This window comes from Rutilus rutilus (assembly GCF_951802725.1).
Source record: "Rutilus rutilus genome assembly, chromosome: 13".
Lineage (NCBI taxonomy): Eukaryota > Metazoa > Chordata > Actinopteri > Cypriniformes > Leuciscidae > Rutilus > Rutilus rutilus.
The window spans coordinates 3,093,941-3,112,744 of NC_140218.1; the positions used below are offsets into that span (position 1 = coordinate 3,093,941).

Genomic DNA, 18,804 nt, shown 5'->3' on the forward strand with positions numbered 1-18,804 from the left:
GGAATGATTTTACTGATCGCGAGAGGAAACAATGAAGTTTTAGTCGCATAACATCAGTTAATGGAAACACCGTCATTTCACAACAGCTTTTTGTCGACATTTAGAAGAAGAAAAAAAGAACGCAAAAGTTTTGCGCAAATCTGTAATGGAAACGCCCCTAGTGACAGTTTCATGTGAGAGTAACGTATGATCTTACCTCAGTGTCTCCAGTTTACAGTGAGGATTCGCCAGTACAGCAGAAAACAGCTTCACTCCTGAGTCTCCTAGTTTATTCCCAGACAGATTCAGATCTCTCAGGTGTGAGGGGTTTGATCTCAGAGCTGAAGCCAGAGCAGCACAACCTTCATCTGTCACACCACACCTCTGCAACCTGTAGAGAACAATGACACACATTAAGCCTATATCCAGAGATAAACATGACACTTAAAAAATAACATAATGCTGTAAATATGAAATATATACAAATACTCATTAGTTCACATTGTGAAAATTCATCAGTTAGGATTAGGGGATTGATTATAGAGTTTGTAGAGTATAAAAATCATTATTTCTATGGAAAGTCCCCATAAAACATGTAAACCCAACGTGTGTGTGTGTGTGTGTGTGTGTGTGTGTGTGTCTGTCTGTGTGTGTGTGTGTGTGTGTGTGTGTGTGTGTGTGTGTGTGTGTGTGTGTGTGTGTGTGTGTGTGTGTGTGTGTGTGTTTTTGTGTGTGTGTGTGTCTGTCTGTGTGTGTGTGTGTGTGTGTGTGTGTGTGTGTGTGTGTGTGTGTGTGTGTGTGTGTGTGTGTGTGTGTGTGTGTGTGTGTGTGTGTGTGTGTGTGTGTGTGTGTGTGTGTGTGTGTGTGTTTGCGGGTTATTCAGAAACGACGCAGGGCAGAAACGCAAAATCACCAAGTGACAATAAAACTAGTCCAGTGATGAATATATTTAGGCTTTCTGAAGACTTGGAGCCGATTTCTGTGAGGAATCGATCAACATTTACGATGTCGTTCTAGTCATAGATATACATTTGTAATGATGTCCGATTCGTGAATGAATCATTTGAGTCGGTTCATTGCCGTGAATAGGAGAAACCCGTTAATAAACCAGTCTAGATGATTCATTCATGAACAGAACTGATTTAGTTTACCGAGTTCAAATCACTGATTCAATGATCCTGTCAATGTTTTACTGAACACTGTCTCAGGAAAGACTGAATGGTCTGGTCATGCTGTCTATTAAACACGATTGAGCACGACGGCTTGATTTCAAAGATCTGATCAGAGAATGGTGTTGTACTGTATGCAGTATGTCATTATAAATGTATAATTTTAGTTCATTTAATAAACTTTCAAATTTAGTCCTTTATTTTCTCTTATTGAATAATAATCGCTATGCTTGTAGATAATGATTGTTGTTATATGTGACAATCTTTACGAGATGACATGAACGCAGCATATGAGTGTTGAGTGTCGTAATATCCATGTCAAGTGGACGTGTGGAAGAGCCGTGAGACTGAAAGCACTGAAAGCCCTCGCGCTGCTCATATGCTGAGAGAGAGATAAGACAGTAGAGCTGCACGATTCATCTTTACTGTGATCTCCATTCAAACACACACACCATCTTCTTCAGATTCCTCTGTCTATTAAACCTTTGACTAAATCATATCGCGATATTGTAAATCTGTGTTGGCGCTGCCGCTGACCCAGAGAGAGTCGTCATGAAACAGCTTATTGGGAACAGCGGGTTGGGAATCGTAAGACATTTTCCGGTTCCGGTTCCCATTCAATAAAATGATTAAAACAACTAATAAAACACAGCAGTAAGGGGAAAATGCACAATCCTGTGTGTGTTTATTTCTTATACTTGTCAAATGAGTTTAACAGACTGGTAATGTCAACAAACTTTTGCAAAAATAAGGAAAATAAACATTTCTGCATCCTCTTGGAGAATGTGGGACTCTCCTATAGCTTACAGTGTCTCCAGCAGTGGAGAACACCCTCTCAGAAAGGGGAGAATATGCTTGAACACACATGTAAGATCCAGACAGGTGAAACATACTATTTTTAAAATGGGTTTGAATGATTGATTCATAAAGACTTCACTTGTTTCACTACTGGATGAATCAGCGCTCTATCAGTTAATAAACTTCTCTCTGTTTATGTCTCTGACGCGGTGAGTCCCGCAGGCGCTGGGCTAACGTTACTCCGCCGCGGTGCGACCCGACCGCTGTAAAGTAGGCCGAGTCTAAACGCTTATTACAGGCTTACCGTAGTGATTCAGGATAGGACAAAAACACGCTTTGAAAAAAGCCATTCATGATGTACTCGCTTATTGTATAATACAATACCATCATATTACAGACAACTGGTGTAATTATGCAGTTGTGGAGACGAATGATGATTCCAGAGCAACACATGCAGATACACTACCAGCCAAACGTGCGGGATCGCTAATATCTTTAAGGTTTTAAAAAGAAGTCTCTTCTGCTGCATTTATTTCATTAATAATAACAGTAATATTGTGAAATATTATTCCAATGTAAAACAGCTCTTTTCTATGTGAATATATAGTAAAGTGTAACTTTCTATTCATCAAAGAATCCTGAAAGAAAATTGTACACGACTGTTTTCAACATTGATAATAATAATAATGAATGTTTCTTGAGCATCAAATCATCATATCAGAATGATTTCTGAAGGATCATGTGACACTGAAGACTGGAGTAATGATGCTGAGATTCAGCTTTGATCACAGGAATAAATTACATTTGAAAATATATTAAAATAAAAAAACAGTTATCTTAAATTGTCATAATATTTAATAACATTACTGTTCTTTTGTATTTTTAATCAAATAAATGCAGCCTTGGTGAGCAGAAGAGACTTCAGATCCAGATATATGGATATATTTTCTTTTTGTATTACCGTCATGTTCACTTTGTTTCATTTTCCATAAGAGTGTTATAAACACTCACTTCCAGCCAATGGTCGCACACGGGTTAATGATATCGGCGTGAAGCGACACAAGTGCGTTCTGAAGCTCACACCAGAAGTGATGCGGAAGATGAGCGGCATTCCTGTGAGTTTCACAGTTCGCTTATATCACGCTTCAGAACGTGCTGACGTTTAAGACAAACATGAACTCCTGAATGTGTGTGTGTTGGCCGGAAGCAAAGGTTTATATTGTAAAAAGTTTGAAATATTTGTTTCACTTCAGAAGCACTGATTCATCAGCTGGGGTTTATGGATTACCGTCATGTTCACTTTGTGTGGTTTCTGAATCCACTTGCATTACATGGACTCACAGAGATGATTATTTGCTTACACTACAATAAGGTTTCATTTGTTACACACTAGTTCACTACATTAGTTAACATGAACGAACCATGACAGATTCTTCTACAACATTTATTAATCTTAGTTGATGTTCATTTCAACATTTATTAATACATGTTTGAAATCAAAAGTTGTGCAGATGTGTCCATTAAAGGTGCTGTATGTAGGATCCAGCGGCCTCTAGCGGTGATGTTTCAGATTGCAACAACAGCGCTCGTGCTCGTGAAAAGCAATAAAGTTACAACTGTAGTCTTTCACATCAGATAACGTTAGCAAATGGTCGGCGTTAGCTGGCGAACTAATGATGTCTAACTTGAGCCAACTAAAGCACAAAATCACAATATATTTTACATGCTTTGAAGTATTGTTAGCTTACCTGTCCAAAAGGATGAAAGCCAACTCAGGGTCTGTTTTTATACCTAAAACAAAGCGGAGGTCTCTCCATAATTCAAACGCTCTGCCAATGTTGATCCGTGTTTTCGTCCTGAGTCGATCCGATTGACGTTTGGCCTGACGAGCTTCAGCAGATAATTTTCTTTTCTTTTTTTTGGAGTCTGTGTTGTGCTGGAGGCAGGTCGTTTTTTGGTGTTATCAGACTCCATGTCGTTAGCTGCAGTGCCGTCGCAATAGACTGTATATATAAAATGGAGAGGCTCGGGAGCGCGCATGCACGTCACATCCGGTGGATTTCGCAGAAAATCCGACCCGGACACTTCACATAAAAATAGGAATACTGGCCTTCAGAGGTAATAGCAAAACGCGAAAAGTGGATCATTGTAATGTGTGATTACAACCCCTTCACAGACGGGCAATAAAAAAAGGATTCATTTTATAAAAAAAGTTACATACAGCACCTTTAAGAATCACAGGGAAAGGGATTGGGCGATTCGGCCGTGGTGAAGTTCTCTGGCACATGCCGTACATCACCAGTAGGGGGCAGTCCTGTTTCTCTCTCAGTTATAGCGGCACTGAAGACAATAATGTGCAGCGATGTGTTAAACTCTCTCTGGCACATATTCTTGTTTAGAACAAATACAGATTAATAACGTTATTTTGTTTGACTTTTTATTGTAGCCTAGTTTATAATAATAATAATAATAATAATATTTAGGCTATAATACTCCTACTACTAATAATAATATTTCTCTTTTCTTTTCTTTGTTTAATGCCATGCCAGCTTCTATGGATATATATTCAAGGTGAGGAACAGGTTTTTTATTTAAATAAAACTAAATAAGATGCCAAACGAATTAATTAAAATAAAAAAGCCCATTCCTCATTCGGCACGAATCCAGATGTTTCATGATCTGCGAATCAAGCTGAACTATTAGGCCTATTATGTAGGCTAAGCTTTGTACTCGGCATTACTGACGTAAAATATCATCTTCCCCATATAACAGCGCAGTGAGGCGGTGGACACGCTGAACACCACAGATTATATTACAGACTATTCAGATTGAGCGCTGGAACATTTTATATGTTTGACTGTATTTTATTCAGAGGCGGCGGCGCGACCACTGGATTTATTCCTGCCAAGAGAGTAAACTCTTACTCCGTCATTTATGCTCATACAAATAAAAGCAAGACATAATTCATTCATTTACAAAAGATATTCAAATTTTGTAAAATAACGGAAACAAACGTAATGTCTCTGTTTCCTTTATAGATGTTTGGAGCGCGCCACAATGAGCTGAAACTCAGCACGTTTTCTTTCGTGTTTTAATCTGTAATATTTAAGTGAAATATTTTTTCAGCCTTTTTTAGAAGAATCTGTCAAATATTTAATTTCTCAACAAAACATCAAATCAATAGAAATAAAAGGTTTTAGTTTAATTCCATTAACACAAAAAATACGACAAAATGGTCACATCAAAGCTTTTATTTTTGAAAGTGGTCATATTTTTGTTAAGCATATTTTGCAGCGATTTTTGTATGAGCATATCAGTGAACACCCCTGACCACTCGGTGAGTTTCACGTCTTTGTAAACGAAAGTTTAATGCGTTTTAGGAAGGACTGTTCCAGTGCACCTAGACACCCATTCTGGATGTTGATCATTCTTGTTCACAGCAAGGGAAATGTTTGGAATAACACGTAGGACTGTGTGCGGCACAGCTTGCCCTTTATATTGTACAACAGACCAATTAAATTAGGCAGAATAACTTTTTATATGTTTGGTTGACTGTGTTTCATTTTGATAATGAGCAGTCTGCGATATGAAGCAGCGCCAGAACTGATAGCCTAATATGTTGTGTGAGAGCGCGATGCGCGAGCGCCATCACTTGGATTTGTTCCACTGCTGGGAAATAACTTAATACTCTGTTATTTATAGTCATACAGATAATATGACATCATCCGAAACAGTAAAATGTATTATTTTTAGCGCGTCTCTGTCTCTTTAGATCTTTCTGGCGCTCACCAAAAATGAACCAAAATACAGAGAATAGCCTTCTTGGCGCGCCTACTTTTGAAAGTCAACATTTAGATTATTTAACGTTAAATGCATTATATATGCCCGAGTCACTTTGGAATAAATCACAGCGTGTTTCATGATAAAACGTGACTTAGCCTATACAGTCCGGAAATAGGTTTTAGCAAATTCAGACCAGCTGGTCTACACAGAGAAAAAGCCCTTAGGCTCTTCTGTTGTGCCGAGCTATTCGTTAGTCTAGTTGTTTGATGAGAAAATTAAATGTAGCCTATAGTTGCAATACACACGTTTTGTAAGCTCCGTGCAACTGCTGCAGCGGACTATTATTAGGCTACTAGAATATTAGAAATCTAATACTCAAGCTGTTTTCTCATTTTTCTACTCTTAATATTAAATAAAAAAATCGACTGAACGATTGATACACGGATTCTCTTGAAGCACCACCGCGTTTGCGGCAGAAAGCTACTGCACTGCAGACAAAATCAAATTCAGAACTATTTAAACTACCACCTAAAATTCAATTTTGTTAGATTACACTTGTAAATAATTCAAATTTACACAATTCAAATTCAAATCATATTGTCATATTTTAAGCTCCATACAGAGAGTGAGTTGATCTACTCTAGAGTATGAATATGACATCTTCAATCTACTCCCCTTCACCTTTACCAGTGAATATGTTCATATTACATTTTTATTGTTAGTTTGAATTACATTAATTTGACAGACAGCATTCGCTGATGTTGACCAAGCTATCGCCAACGTAACCAGAGCTGCCAACTCTCACGCATTCACTGTGAGACACACGCAGTTGACACTTTTCACACGCTCTCACGCCACACATCAATTTTCTCACGCACAGAAAAATCGCGAAGCAAAGAGGACACGGAGACCGACAGACTAGACAGAGCAGGTTAGTTATGATATAAAAATATCTCAGCTCTCAGATTCTGTCACATTTTTTTTTACGCAATTCAAACAATAAATACCGTTTTGGCGCTTGTAAATGTTGCCATTTTTCTTTTGCTGGATGTCTATTGTCTATTTGCATATCAATAAAGATTTTTTTAATACAATGCACATTGAATTTGTCATTTCTACAACTTTTATAGCACTTCAATTGTAAAAATTGTGAGCCTGACATATAACATTTATTATCATCAGCACTCCATGTTCAAAGGTTTACTAGCTGTCAGTTCATCTCTTATACGCTGCTGCCATCTAGTGGCTGTTAGTTGTAACTCTAAAAGTATGGGGAACTGCTTAATTAATGTCTGTTTAGTAATTCATATTTTATCCTTCATTTGCTCTCCAGAAGCCATATTTGAGCACACACACACACACACACACACACACACACACACACACACACACACACACACACACACACACACACACACACACACACAATTCTCATAGAATCACAATTGAATTCATATCTTGCTACTCAGTCAGAATCTTATTAACCTGGAGTCCCAGTCTCTGTCACAATAACCATATATGTAATGTTTTAGGCCTATTGGCAGACATCCGTTTAAAATGTAGGCAATGGCATATAAAGAAGCTTTTCTCCATATCCACTTCAGTTTCTCAGCTTGCACTTTAATTATTGATTAGGCTACTTCTGTACTGGTTTGCGCTTGGCAAAGATCAGAGCCATAGAGAGAAAGAGTTGCGACACTCCCATAGACCTCCGTTGTAAATAATGGCGGCGCTTTTAACCGCCTACTTCCGGGATTTGAAGATCGGAATAGTTCCAAACACTGTCATTTTGGCGTTGGACACCATTCACTTACATTGCTGCGCGTCGAGTTGTTCCAGAGTTAAGTTGCTGAAATATCGACCTCTTTTGATTTGTCAACTGTCTATATTGTATCAGAGGCCCTTTGCGATGCTTATACTGGTCTTCATTTGTATATGCACAGCGTAATTATTTATATTTTATGTTGGTTGTTTCAACCAATTTTCAAGCACTGCCTGCTAGCTAGTGCGACTTCGTCAGCTGTGACAGTAAGAGCTCGGTAATGAATCACTACCACCTTTATAGCAACTTTTATTTAATTAAATTTTTTGGGATATACTAACTTTTCATTATGTTTTATTGTCTTGAGTGAAGCGGCTTGTGAGAACAATGCTGGACCTCTAGGATTGTTATGGGATCACCAGTCCTGTCTGTTTCATGGATCACCTGCCCCTGGTTTTTGTTTTTCTTGTTCACACACACCCACACAAGCACACATTTTTGTTGTCTGTCAATGTTTAATAAAACATATTTAAGCGACCTCTGAACGGACCGCCACGGCAGACCTCTTTGCGTGATCACGAAGGTAGGCTAATGGCTGAATCAAAATTTATAAGCAAAATCACGGGAATCAATAGCCTAATACAGCCCAGTTGTGCTAAAATAAATATCATGAGACGTCCATCATCAGATGAATGATATGGAAAAGTTAAGTTAGAGCCGCTAAAGCCAGTGCTACTACCCATGCGAACATGAACACTAAGCTTTTCCCTCCAAAAATATAGCCTAAAACTTATCTCCAAATGCAAAACTGACATTAACAAAATGCAATAATGCAATAACAGCTGGAAAAAGTACTTGGGTGTGTGTTTTATTTTATATTTACCGTTCAATAATGCAATCGCTGCTGTCTGTCCCATAGAAGAACATGACAGCCAGCGTATGTTTTGGAACTATTGGGGCTTACATGAACCACGTGACAGCCATAGCGGCGACATCAAAGAGTGTCGCAACTCTTTCTCTCTATGGCTCTGGCAAAGATGTTCAGATATCTCTATGCCTAGTAGACCTACACCAAACGCTCATTAAAAAAGTTTTGCGAAAAATCTGTAATGGAAACGCGCCTAGTGACAGTTTCATGTGAGAGTAACGTATGATCTTACCCCAGTGTCTCCAGTTTACAGTGAGGATTCGCCAGTACAGCAGAAAACAGCTTCACTCCTGAGTCTCCTAGTTTATTCCCAGACAGATGCAGTTCTCTCAGGTGTGAGGGGTTTGATCTCAGAGCTGAAGCCAGAGCAGCACAACCTTCATCTGTCACACCACAACTATACAACCTGTAGAGAACAATGACACACTCTTCACTCTCTCAGATCAAAACAGAAATCTTTGCTTTTCTTGATTGTGTTTATAATTTGTGCAATATCTCTTTTTTTAAACAATTAATTCAATATATCAGTAAATTTAACTGTTATTGTAAGAGATTATGTCTCTATGTAGGGAGAAAGATTATATGAAACTGATCAAATGGAATACATTGAATACATTTCATACATTAAATATAAATGTTCATATGCATACATTACAAATGAATATATCTGAATATAAATTTCTCACACATATATCATAAAAAAGGGTTAAGTAGATCACAAATCAGGTCAGATAGGTAAGAGCTGAAGTGGGACTCATATTTTTTGTTAAACCATTAATTTATAATGTTTAAGTAAGAACTGTTATAATGTTTTAACAGTGATGCTTGTTCTCAGTGTTACTTACCGAGCGCATCTAGTTGCTGTAACCACAGGCATCAGCTTCTGGAGAACTTCATCTGCTGTGTTCTGTGTGCCACTAATTGAAAATAAAAATTATTTAAACTTAATTAAAGTTAAAGTTAATTATTAATGCTACTAATAATAATTCATATCATAAGTAAATAATACATTATACCTTCCTAAATACCCTTAAATAATTGTTTTAATGAAACACTGCTTTATAAAGGACATGTGAAAAGTGGTTTTATATCTATAACTGTAGAAGCCTCGTATTCAGCCGTCACTGATTAGTCTCTTCTTCTTCTCGTTAGTGTTGCTGTGGCAGGGCTATTAGTCTGCATTTACACTACAACACTATTATGACACATCAGGTTTGTTTGTCCTGTCCGTTGCTATGGTTATCACCATGGAGACATTTAACTCCCGAGTCGGGCGGGGGGGGCAAGAAAAAAGTCTTTTTGTACCTGCATCAGCAAATTATTCCTAGAAATTAAGCACACGAGTTTGTTTGCTTGTTACTTGCTTATTTACATACTTATTAATTTAATAATTTGCTTAGTTTTATTGTCACAGGAAATGATGCGCACAAAATGTGAACCATTGTCCATCATTTTGCCAGCAACTGGTGATAAAGAAAAATGATGAGACATTAATCTAATTAATTTTCTTAATACTTCTCTTGTATAATAATAATATTAAAACTTCATTTAGGAAAAATTCTTCCTATTAAATATCTTTATATTAACTGGCTTTTTTATGAATGCAATACAGTGACTGACAGCCGTCTGTGTCTCCCAGTGTCTTACATTATTGTCAGTTTAGTGTTCAGTGATTCATTTACACAGAAACAAAAGATAACATGTATGCCTTCATCTCCGAATATATTATCTGTGTCTTACATTTCATAATGAACTCAGATAAACTCAGTGCCGACTCGTTTTCCATCAGTTCTTTTACATTAATTAGAATGTGTGCAAAGGATTGTGGGAGATTGAAGAACACGAAGGATATACTTGATGCATCCTTCAGAATGAGCTGAATTAAAGACACAAAATGAAGTCTGTCTTCAAAACATCCTTCAAACTGAGACGGCCTTCAGAGGCGCTTGATGACGTGGCAGTCGAGATATGCAGTCTTACTAGGACACAGCCACGGTTTGAGGAACACACGCAAATGATCTACAATATCCCAGAAATCAGTCTGTGCCCCGTGATTTAAACACCTCTGATCTCTGAGTTTCTCTTTGTTCATAATGTTTTAGACTGTAATGATTGCACTCAGTGTTACTTACCGATCATCTCTGGCTCCAATAAAGTTCCTCAGGTTAAACCTCTGCAGTGTCTCCTCTGAGGACAACAACACAAACACTAAAGCTGACCACTGAGACGAGGAGAGTTTCACAGCACGTAATCCTCCAGACGTATGAGGTTTAGCTTCGTTCACTAGAGAAAGATCACCCAGTTCATTCAGACAGTGAAACAGATTGATGTATTTATCTGGAGAGGGATTCTCACTGATCTTTTCTTTAATATAGTCAACTGTTCTCTTATTGTTGTGAGAGCTGTTTGCTGTCTGTGTCTTCAGCTCTTGTAAGAGACTCTGGTTAGACTTCACTGACAGACCCAGAAGGAAACGAAGGAAAAGGTCCAGATGCCCATTTTTACTGTGTAAAGCCTCATCCACAGCTCTCTGATGGAGATCCGATAGGGAAACTCTGCCTCCATTAGCTGGTCTGGTAATCTGGTCAAACACATTGATGTTATTGATGATAAAGGAGAGATGCACATATAGAGCTGCTAGATGTTCCTGAATGCTCAGATGAACAAAGCTGAAGACTTTCCCCTGACACAAGCCCAACTCCTCTCTGAAGATCTGAGTGCACAATCCTGAGTAAACTGATGCTTCTGCCTCATCAATGCCACACTCGCTCAGGTCTTCCTCATAGAAGATCAGGTTGCCTTCCACAAGCTGCAGATAAGCCAGTTTCCCCAGTTTGACAATCATGTCTTCATCTTTCACTTTCTTCTCATAGTCCTTCTCATGTTTGATGTTGGTCTGAATGAGCAGGAAGTGTGTGTACATCTGAGTGAGAGTCTTGGGAATCTCTCCTCTCTCTGCTTCCCTCAACATCTCCTCTAGAACAGTGGCTGAGATCCAGCAGAACACTGGGATGTGGCACATAATAAAGAGGCTCCTTGAGGACTTCAGGTGTGAGATGATCCTGTCGGCCAGACTCTCATCACTGATTCTCTTCCTGAAGTATTCCTGCTTCTGTGTGTCACTGAAGCCTCGTACCTCTGTCACTCGATGGACACACTCAGAGGGGACGAGATCCGCTGCTGCTGGTCTGGAGGTGATCCAGATGAGAGACGAGGGAAGCAGATTCCCCTCAATGAGGTTCTTCAGCAGCTCGTCCACTGAGGCTGATTCAGATATATCACACAACCTCACATCGCTCTGAAAGTTCAGAGACAGACGACACTCATCCAGACCATCAAAGATGAACAACACTTTATACTCATCACTGGATATGTCCATTTCTTTAGTTTCGGGGAAAAAGAGATGAAGAAGATCTGAAAGACTGAGTGTTTTGTCCTTCATCAAGTTGAGCTCTCTGAAAGCGAGTGGAAATATGAGCTGGACGTCCTGATTCTCTTTCCCTTCAGCCCAGTCCAGGATGAGCTTCTGCACAGAGACTGTTTTCCCAATGCCAGCGACTCCCTTTGTCAGCACAGTTCTGATGGGTTTGTCTTGTCCAGGTAAAGGTCTAAAGATGTCACTGCATTTGATCGGTGTGTCCTCTGTTTCTGCTCTCCTGGACTGTGTCTCGATCTGTCTCACCTCATGCTCATTATTGATCTCTCCACTTCCACTCTCTGTGATGTAGAGCTCTGTGTAGATCTCATTCAGGAGTGTTGGGTTTCCCTGCTTTGATATTCCCTCATACAAACACTCAAACTTCTGTCTCAGATTTGATCTCAATGTGTTGAGGACTTCAGCAGGATTAGAGTCATGGCTGTAAGATTAAAATACCACATTATTACACAAGTCAGAGAAGTAAATAGCCATAAATTACAACACTATTTATGGGACACAGAACATCATTAGGTTTCTGAAATGTGTAAATCATTAATCGTGTGTGTGAGTGATGTGTGATGTGAATTGCAGCACCTAAAATTAAACAACAACAAAGTCCTGAATTTTACCTGAAACCAGGAAACATGCTTTCATTAAAGTCTTGTGGTCGAATCACAGGCTTGGACACAGTTTTGTTTTTAACTGGTCTGGATGGAAGAGTTGACCTTAAATCAGAATGAAGAGGGTAAAGAATCAGACACACTGATATTGATGTAATTGTGTCATTAACTGAGTAACAGACCAACAGCTTTTACAGTGTGTGAATGTATTAACAATACAACACATAGAGCTTTACACAAGAGCACAATGATGATCATTAATAAACCGAAACCAGCAAGATTGTAACTCATTAAACTGCTGTATATTAATAACAATTTCATACAAATAAAATACAATAAGCACATCTTTTATAGAAATGATATACCTGAGATCAGGCTGTTTGTCTCCACTCTTAAAGTTTAGTGGCGGATCTATAGAGCAGTTACTCTTCATAGACACACAGCTGGACTCTGGTTTTAATCTCTTCTGCTGGACTGAACTGGGTTTAAAACTAAGTAAAATATAAAGAATACAGACTTATAAAAGACCACATAAATGTTGTGTACTTTTGCTTTAATGTCTGTAACTGTTTTGCACTGTGTTTCAAACTTTGATTACAATTATTTTGAGAAATTAACTCACTGGTTTAAAAATGTTAAGCATGATTCAACAATTGTACCAAAGCGACTGAGAAAACCGGTAATATTAGGAATTAGGAATTCAAAGCAAACAAATTGAAATCAACTATAGAATTATAGAATGATTCAACTCAGATGAACATCAACCATGATCACATGACTCTTCTCAAAGGCACAATGGAGGACGAAGGCTCGACCGACTAAAGAGACCAATGTTTAGCTGAGCTTTAAAGATAAACCACCTTACTGTACTCTAGTAACGCTACTCTTGCTGTGAAACATCACTGCTCTGACCAGACACTGTGAAGCTTTCAACAAATCTGAACCCGTATTTATCAAGCCTCTGAGAATTACTCACAAGAACACTGCTAAGAATGGACTTAAGAGTAAAACAACTCTTGGCTCAAAGCTGTGCTTAGAAGTTAGTTATCAAGCATCTCAGTCGTAATTTAAGTGAAGTGTAGGACTAAATCTTAAGTGTCCGTCTTAGAGATGATTCACAACACTTTGCTGTGCCACAAACGGGATTTTGGATGATGACATAGGCATGGACCAATCACTGAATAGATTTCCTTATTTAAGAATATGCTCAGATAAATTCCCATTGAATGGTGACATTCCTAAGAGGAGTTTACATTCAACACTAATAATCATTCAATAAATAATTTTCAAAAGAATACATTGTGATACTCATTGCAGGGCTGTACAGTTACGGAAAGATTGGTCTGTGCGATGAATAAATGCGTGCGATACAGTTTTGTAAACTCCGTTACTTGTGTTTGTTTTCAGACATGATAACAGTCGTTTTATACTTGAGCTTATGCGATATCACGATTTTTGATGGTGGATGATTTAATGTCTCCACGATCTGCTTTTGAAGAAATATGGTAGTATCACATTCTATCAGCTGCAGTTCTGGCGCTCAGTCCCAATACTGTAAAACTCACATCACATGTTAACGCAGCGCTAGAGTTACACTCACAGGACTCTGCACTTATTCGCAATCACAATAGTTCATTATTTGCTCGTGCTTTAAAGCTTTGCCGGGTAAACATTTCATTAGCGTTCTGTTCTGACATGATGAATTCCTGAATGAATCAGCCGTTTGTAGGGCCCTAGAATTTCCACGATCGTGGAATTGGCAAATTAACGCGGAATCTAGTGTTAAAGTGTTATTGCGCGAAAGTTTACATATTTGAAATAAAATTCTGTTTTTGTGTGGTGTTTAGTCATTTTGACACGAATACATATTAATAAATGTCATTTTGATGTTTGAAAGTCTCTAGGTTTTGACAAATGCAAATATAAATGTTATTTAAAAAAATATTATCGATTTTCAAATACTGCACCTGTCAATACTGAACGAAATATTCTATAGCCTATTTTGCTGTCAACACTGCCGACGTTGTCTTTGTTGCTATATATTTATGTTTAACATGAATAGGCCTTCCACAACTCTCTCCCCATATGTCAAATATATCACCAATGAGGCTTATCATATGTCACCTATCAGCAACAGTGCAGCGTCAGACACGTTTCTGGTGTGTAAAGACATGGAAAAAGCCACGCAAACGCCACGCAGCTGACACGCACCAGAAACACCACGCAGCCAGTGTGTCGCCGGCCTAACTAAGCCCTCAGTACCGAGCCGAGCAGTTCCCACGTGGCTTTTATGTCAAGCGAACTCTTGTTGTGTAAGTTTTGTAAGTTGTCAACATTCCGTTGACTGGAAGCGCAAAAATACATGCACTGACCACCTGTTATCCAAAAGCCATGTGAAGAACAAGAAGTACAATGATAACGCTATTAAAGCCACCATGTACCTCAATACATTTAAGGTCATTCCTTTTTATTTGTGTACATTTTAATCATTAACATTAAAAACACTTTTTACGACTAAAATAACAGTAAAGGGTAAAAAAAAAAAAAACTGAATTCCCACTAAATTAAAATGGAAAAAACGGATTTTGCAAAAATTAAAATGGAAAAACGGATTTTGGGAAAAAATAAAACGGATTTTATAGGGCCCTACGTTTGAATGAATCGTTTGAGTAAATGACTCAATGACTCGGTCTCCTGCCGCCTCCTACTGGCGGTATAGTTTCGTGTTTAAAAGTTTCATTCTTTCCAAAATTTCTTAATTGTATATTCAAAAAATATTTAAAATAATCTCATTACATTATTTAATGCAGTTTAATTTGATTGGTAACATCCCTTTAGCATCTTATTATTCTATGAAATTTAAGAATTGTAAATGAAAGATGACGCATTAGGGAAGCGATTAGGGAAATAAGCGATTAGGGAATCGATTAGGGATGAGGGAAAAATGCCCTTTATAAAGGTTAAAATATCATGAATATGCCGATTTATATATGTCAAAGCTGACTGAACAGTGATGAGAATATTGATTCAGAATAAATTACATATAATTATTTATAATTTATCAGAATATTTTTTTTTTCCTGGACAAACAAATGTTTTTACTCGGACAAGTGAATGACCGAACTGAGGACAATCAGATGAAAAGGCTTAATGTTGAGACCGGATTAATTTTGTTATTATTATTTATTTATTTACCCGTAAACTTGTCTTTAGGAAGCCATACGTTACAGTGGCAAGAATAACTTTGTGAAAGCTTTGTGGGTGGTGGACAGGGTTTACATTAAGACAGGAGTATGCCTTAATCTAGTTAATCGTGTATTTCTTTTCTTTTATTCCACAGCTGATGTGTGCAGTTTTTTTATTGCTTGCATTAAAATAATTTTCTCTTGTTTTGCTTTTTAATTGCAGTCTTTTTCTTCTGCCATTCATGCTAATCAGCTCCATGCAATCTTAAGCTTTTCTTGGTTCAGCTGCACACAGTCTGAAAAGGGTTTATGGCAGTTTGCTAAAATAAAAGAGCCTTTCTAAGAGCCATCGTTTAAGCCGTTGATTTTTCTACCTTGAGAACGAACGTTAAACGAACAACCAATGATGAACCACGAATCAAACCAACCACTGGAGTCACATGGACTATTTTAACAATGTTTTTACTACCTTTCTGGGCCTTGAAAGTTGCAATGACGTTGCAGTCAGTGGAGGGACAGAAAGCTCTCAGGTTTCATCAAAAATATCTTCATTTGTGTTCTGAAGATGAACAAAAGTCTTACGGGTTTGGAACGACATGAGGGAGAGTAATTAATGACAGAATTTTCATTTTTGGGTGAACTAACCCTTTAAGACTAAAATGACACTTGGAGAAGCTTGATAAATACGGGCCCTGAACCAGCAGTTAAAAATCCACTCAGTTTTACACCTACTCAGGGGCGGTTCTAAGGTCAGTGGATATTCGGGGCTTTAGCCCAACCTAAAATTGGGTATTTTTATTTAAAGGAATTAATTAACTATAAAAGCGATTTAAGGGAATAAAGAAAAAGAAAGGCTTATTGTATTAGTGAAATAATTGTAACTATTTGCAAATAATATTTTATTTTTAATTATGCATGCATTCTCTCTAAATGTATCAAGGAAATTATAGCATATTTTCAATTCAAAAAGGCAAAATTTTATACAAAAATTTAAAAAGTTGAGTAATTTGCGTCACCGGATACTGTCGGTCGTTGAACATTTCTACTGTAAAACAGTCAAATATTAAATGTTTTCGACTTACATTTTACCAGGCATTCGTTCACTTATTTAATCATTTTAACACTGATGAGCTAGACCGCTGAACTTTTAGTCATCCTAACAACAAACAGAGCGGTGCGTAATGGAGCGCATCAGAGCAGCATCAAGAATATCAAATACATTGCAGTGAATCTCTTATTTGCATCTTAAGTTTATTGCCAATAATAATAATAATATCTATGCAAAAGTGTAGAACTCGGTGAGCTAGCACAAAACAAAATCTTCAGCACAGCGACTCATTTAAACGCCTCTGATTGGCCGATGCGTTCAACAGACATGTCTGTGATTGGCTACAATGCTCAACGCTGCAAACGCACGTCGTAAGTATCTTTAATGCAAAGGGAAAAATATAAATAAAACTGTAATATGCACTTTTCATGTTAATCGCAGCTGCTGTAATCTTATTCACATTTGTTTTTCTGATTAATTGTTTTGCTCTATGAGAAAGACAAGGTAACAAAATATTTGGGGCTTTACTAAAAACATTCGGGGCTTAAGCCCCCTTAGCCCAGCCCTAGCGCCGCCCCTGCACCTACTCCATTATATAAAGGTGGAAAAGATCTCAGCTTACATTTACTTGATGTCATTGCTAGTATTAGACTGACTGACTGAGAAAAATGATGATTCTAATTCAAAAGTGTCGAACTATAAGCACATCTTTTATAGAGATGATATACCTGAGATCAGGCCGTTTGTCTCCACTCTTAAACATTATTGGCGGATCCATAGACCAGTTACTCTTCATAGACACACAGCTGGACTCTGGGTTTGAGCTCTTCTGCTGGACTGAACTGGAACAGAGAACAGATTCAGTTTAATCCTTTAGATTACTGTGAATACATTTATCCTGCATCAAAAAGTACTTTGAGGAAACAATTATCTTTTTACTGAATATTTCATTTTAGTTAAAAAAAAAAAAAAAAAACAGGCAAAAAAATCATATTTTTTCTGTAACTGTCTTTTGATCTGTGTGTGTTTGTGTGTGTGTGTTTGTGTGTGTGTGTGTGTGGCGAGGGGTGGAGGTAATGGTAATGTAATGTTTGTTGAAAGTACCTGCATCCTGGAGAACAATCTCCATCTCTGGATCCTTGTGAATCAGCCATGATGAAGCTGCAGGAGAATCTGATGAGTTTGATCTCCTCCACTGACTCTGAATGAAGAAACATTCACACACTAAATTAAATGATTAAATTAAACAACCTTCATAATTTAGCTGAACATATCTGGAGTGTGTGAGAAAAGGATCATGTGACTGCGTTAACTCAAGCTCACAGGGCCTTTTCACACACACAAGTCGACCGTTGATGTTCGGGTGAAAAAGAAAACAAACCCCGACCCACATCGACACACACTGATCCGATTAAAAAAATAAAAAATAAAAACCGTGTTTGTTGACGTTTGTATGAATTGGCCTATGTGTGTTTACACATAAGCTAAACTTCTGGAGAATCACAAACATCACGAAACACAAAGGAAACATTGAAGTGAAAAATTACAAACCTTTATTTAAGGTTTCATATCAAACAATCACGTAAATTGTCGTCCAGGGATTCATATTAATATGAGAAAGTCACACATGAACACTCACCTTGATCAAACTTTTACAAGATACAGGATCTCAAATCCTCCAGCTTTAACATCATAAAACTACACTTCAATCCCTTTATAATGGCTGATAAACAGTTTGATGTTGTTTTTTCCGTGTCGTATTTCGCATTTCTCCTGCTTAAAATGGCGAAAACTTACTTTCACTTTGTATGTGTGACGAGAGAGAGAGAGAGAGAGAGAGAGAGAGAGAGAGAGACGTAAACAGAGTATGGCAGGCTATCGAGGTCAAAAGTCTTTAAACGAAACGCGTGATTTTGACCGTGTCAACCATAGACTGTAAAAAATATCCTCATGCTTGGAAAATTTTATGTTCACAAATCAAAATATCTAAAGATGAAACCAATGTTCTGTGCATTTCATGGTGAATTTGTTTCTTATACAAAAGCCCTCAAAGTGATAAAAAAGAAAAACTTATTTTTTCCACCAGAGAAGAATATGATTTAAAAGAAAAACCT

At 37.7% G+C, this 18,804-nt stretch overlaps 1 protein-coding gene across 2 annotated transcripts in view; it reads right to left on the reverse strand.

Moving 5' to 3' along the window:
* The window catches only part of LOC311302525 (NLR family CARD domain-containing protein 3-like), a 150,222-nt gene that overhangs the window by 66,332 nt on the left and 65,086 nt on the right, over nucleotides 1-18,804 (reverse strand). Inside the window, exons 1-9 of one of the 2 annotated variants that reach the window (XM_084428477.1) lie at nucleotides 18,330-18,504; nucleotides 17,795-17,891; nucleotides 17,419-17,532; nucleotides 12,823-12,948; nucleotides 12,467-12,562; nucleotides 10,552-12,276; nucleotides 9,265-9,336; nucleotides 8,652-8,825; nucleotides 197-370 (exon numbers count right to left, since the gene is read on the reverse strand). In XM_084428477.1, coding sequence (XP_084284603.1) covers nucleotides 197-370; nucleotides 8,652-8,825; nucleotides 9,265-9,336; nucleotides 10,552-12,276; nucleotides 12,467-12,562; nucleotides 12,823-12,948; nucleotides 17,419-17,532; nucleotides 17,795-17,844 — 2,531 coding nt within the window. In that variant the 5' untranslated portion in view covers nucleotides 17,845-17,891; nucleotides 18,330-18,504. Of the gene's footprint in view, nucleotides 1-196; nucleotides 371-8,651; nucleotides 8,826-9,264; nucleotides 9,337-10,551; nucleotides 12,277-12,466; nucleotides 12,563-12,822; nucleotides 12,949-17,418; nucleotides 17,533-17,794; nucleotides 17,892-18,329; nucleotides 18,505-18,804 lie in introns of those variants that run through there. The other variant, XM_084428476.1, reaches the window with a different exon arrangement.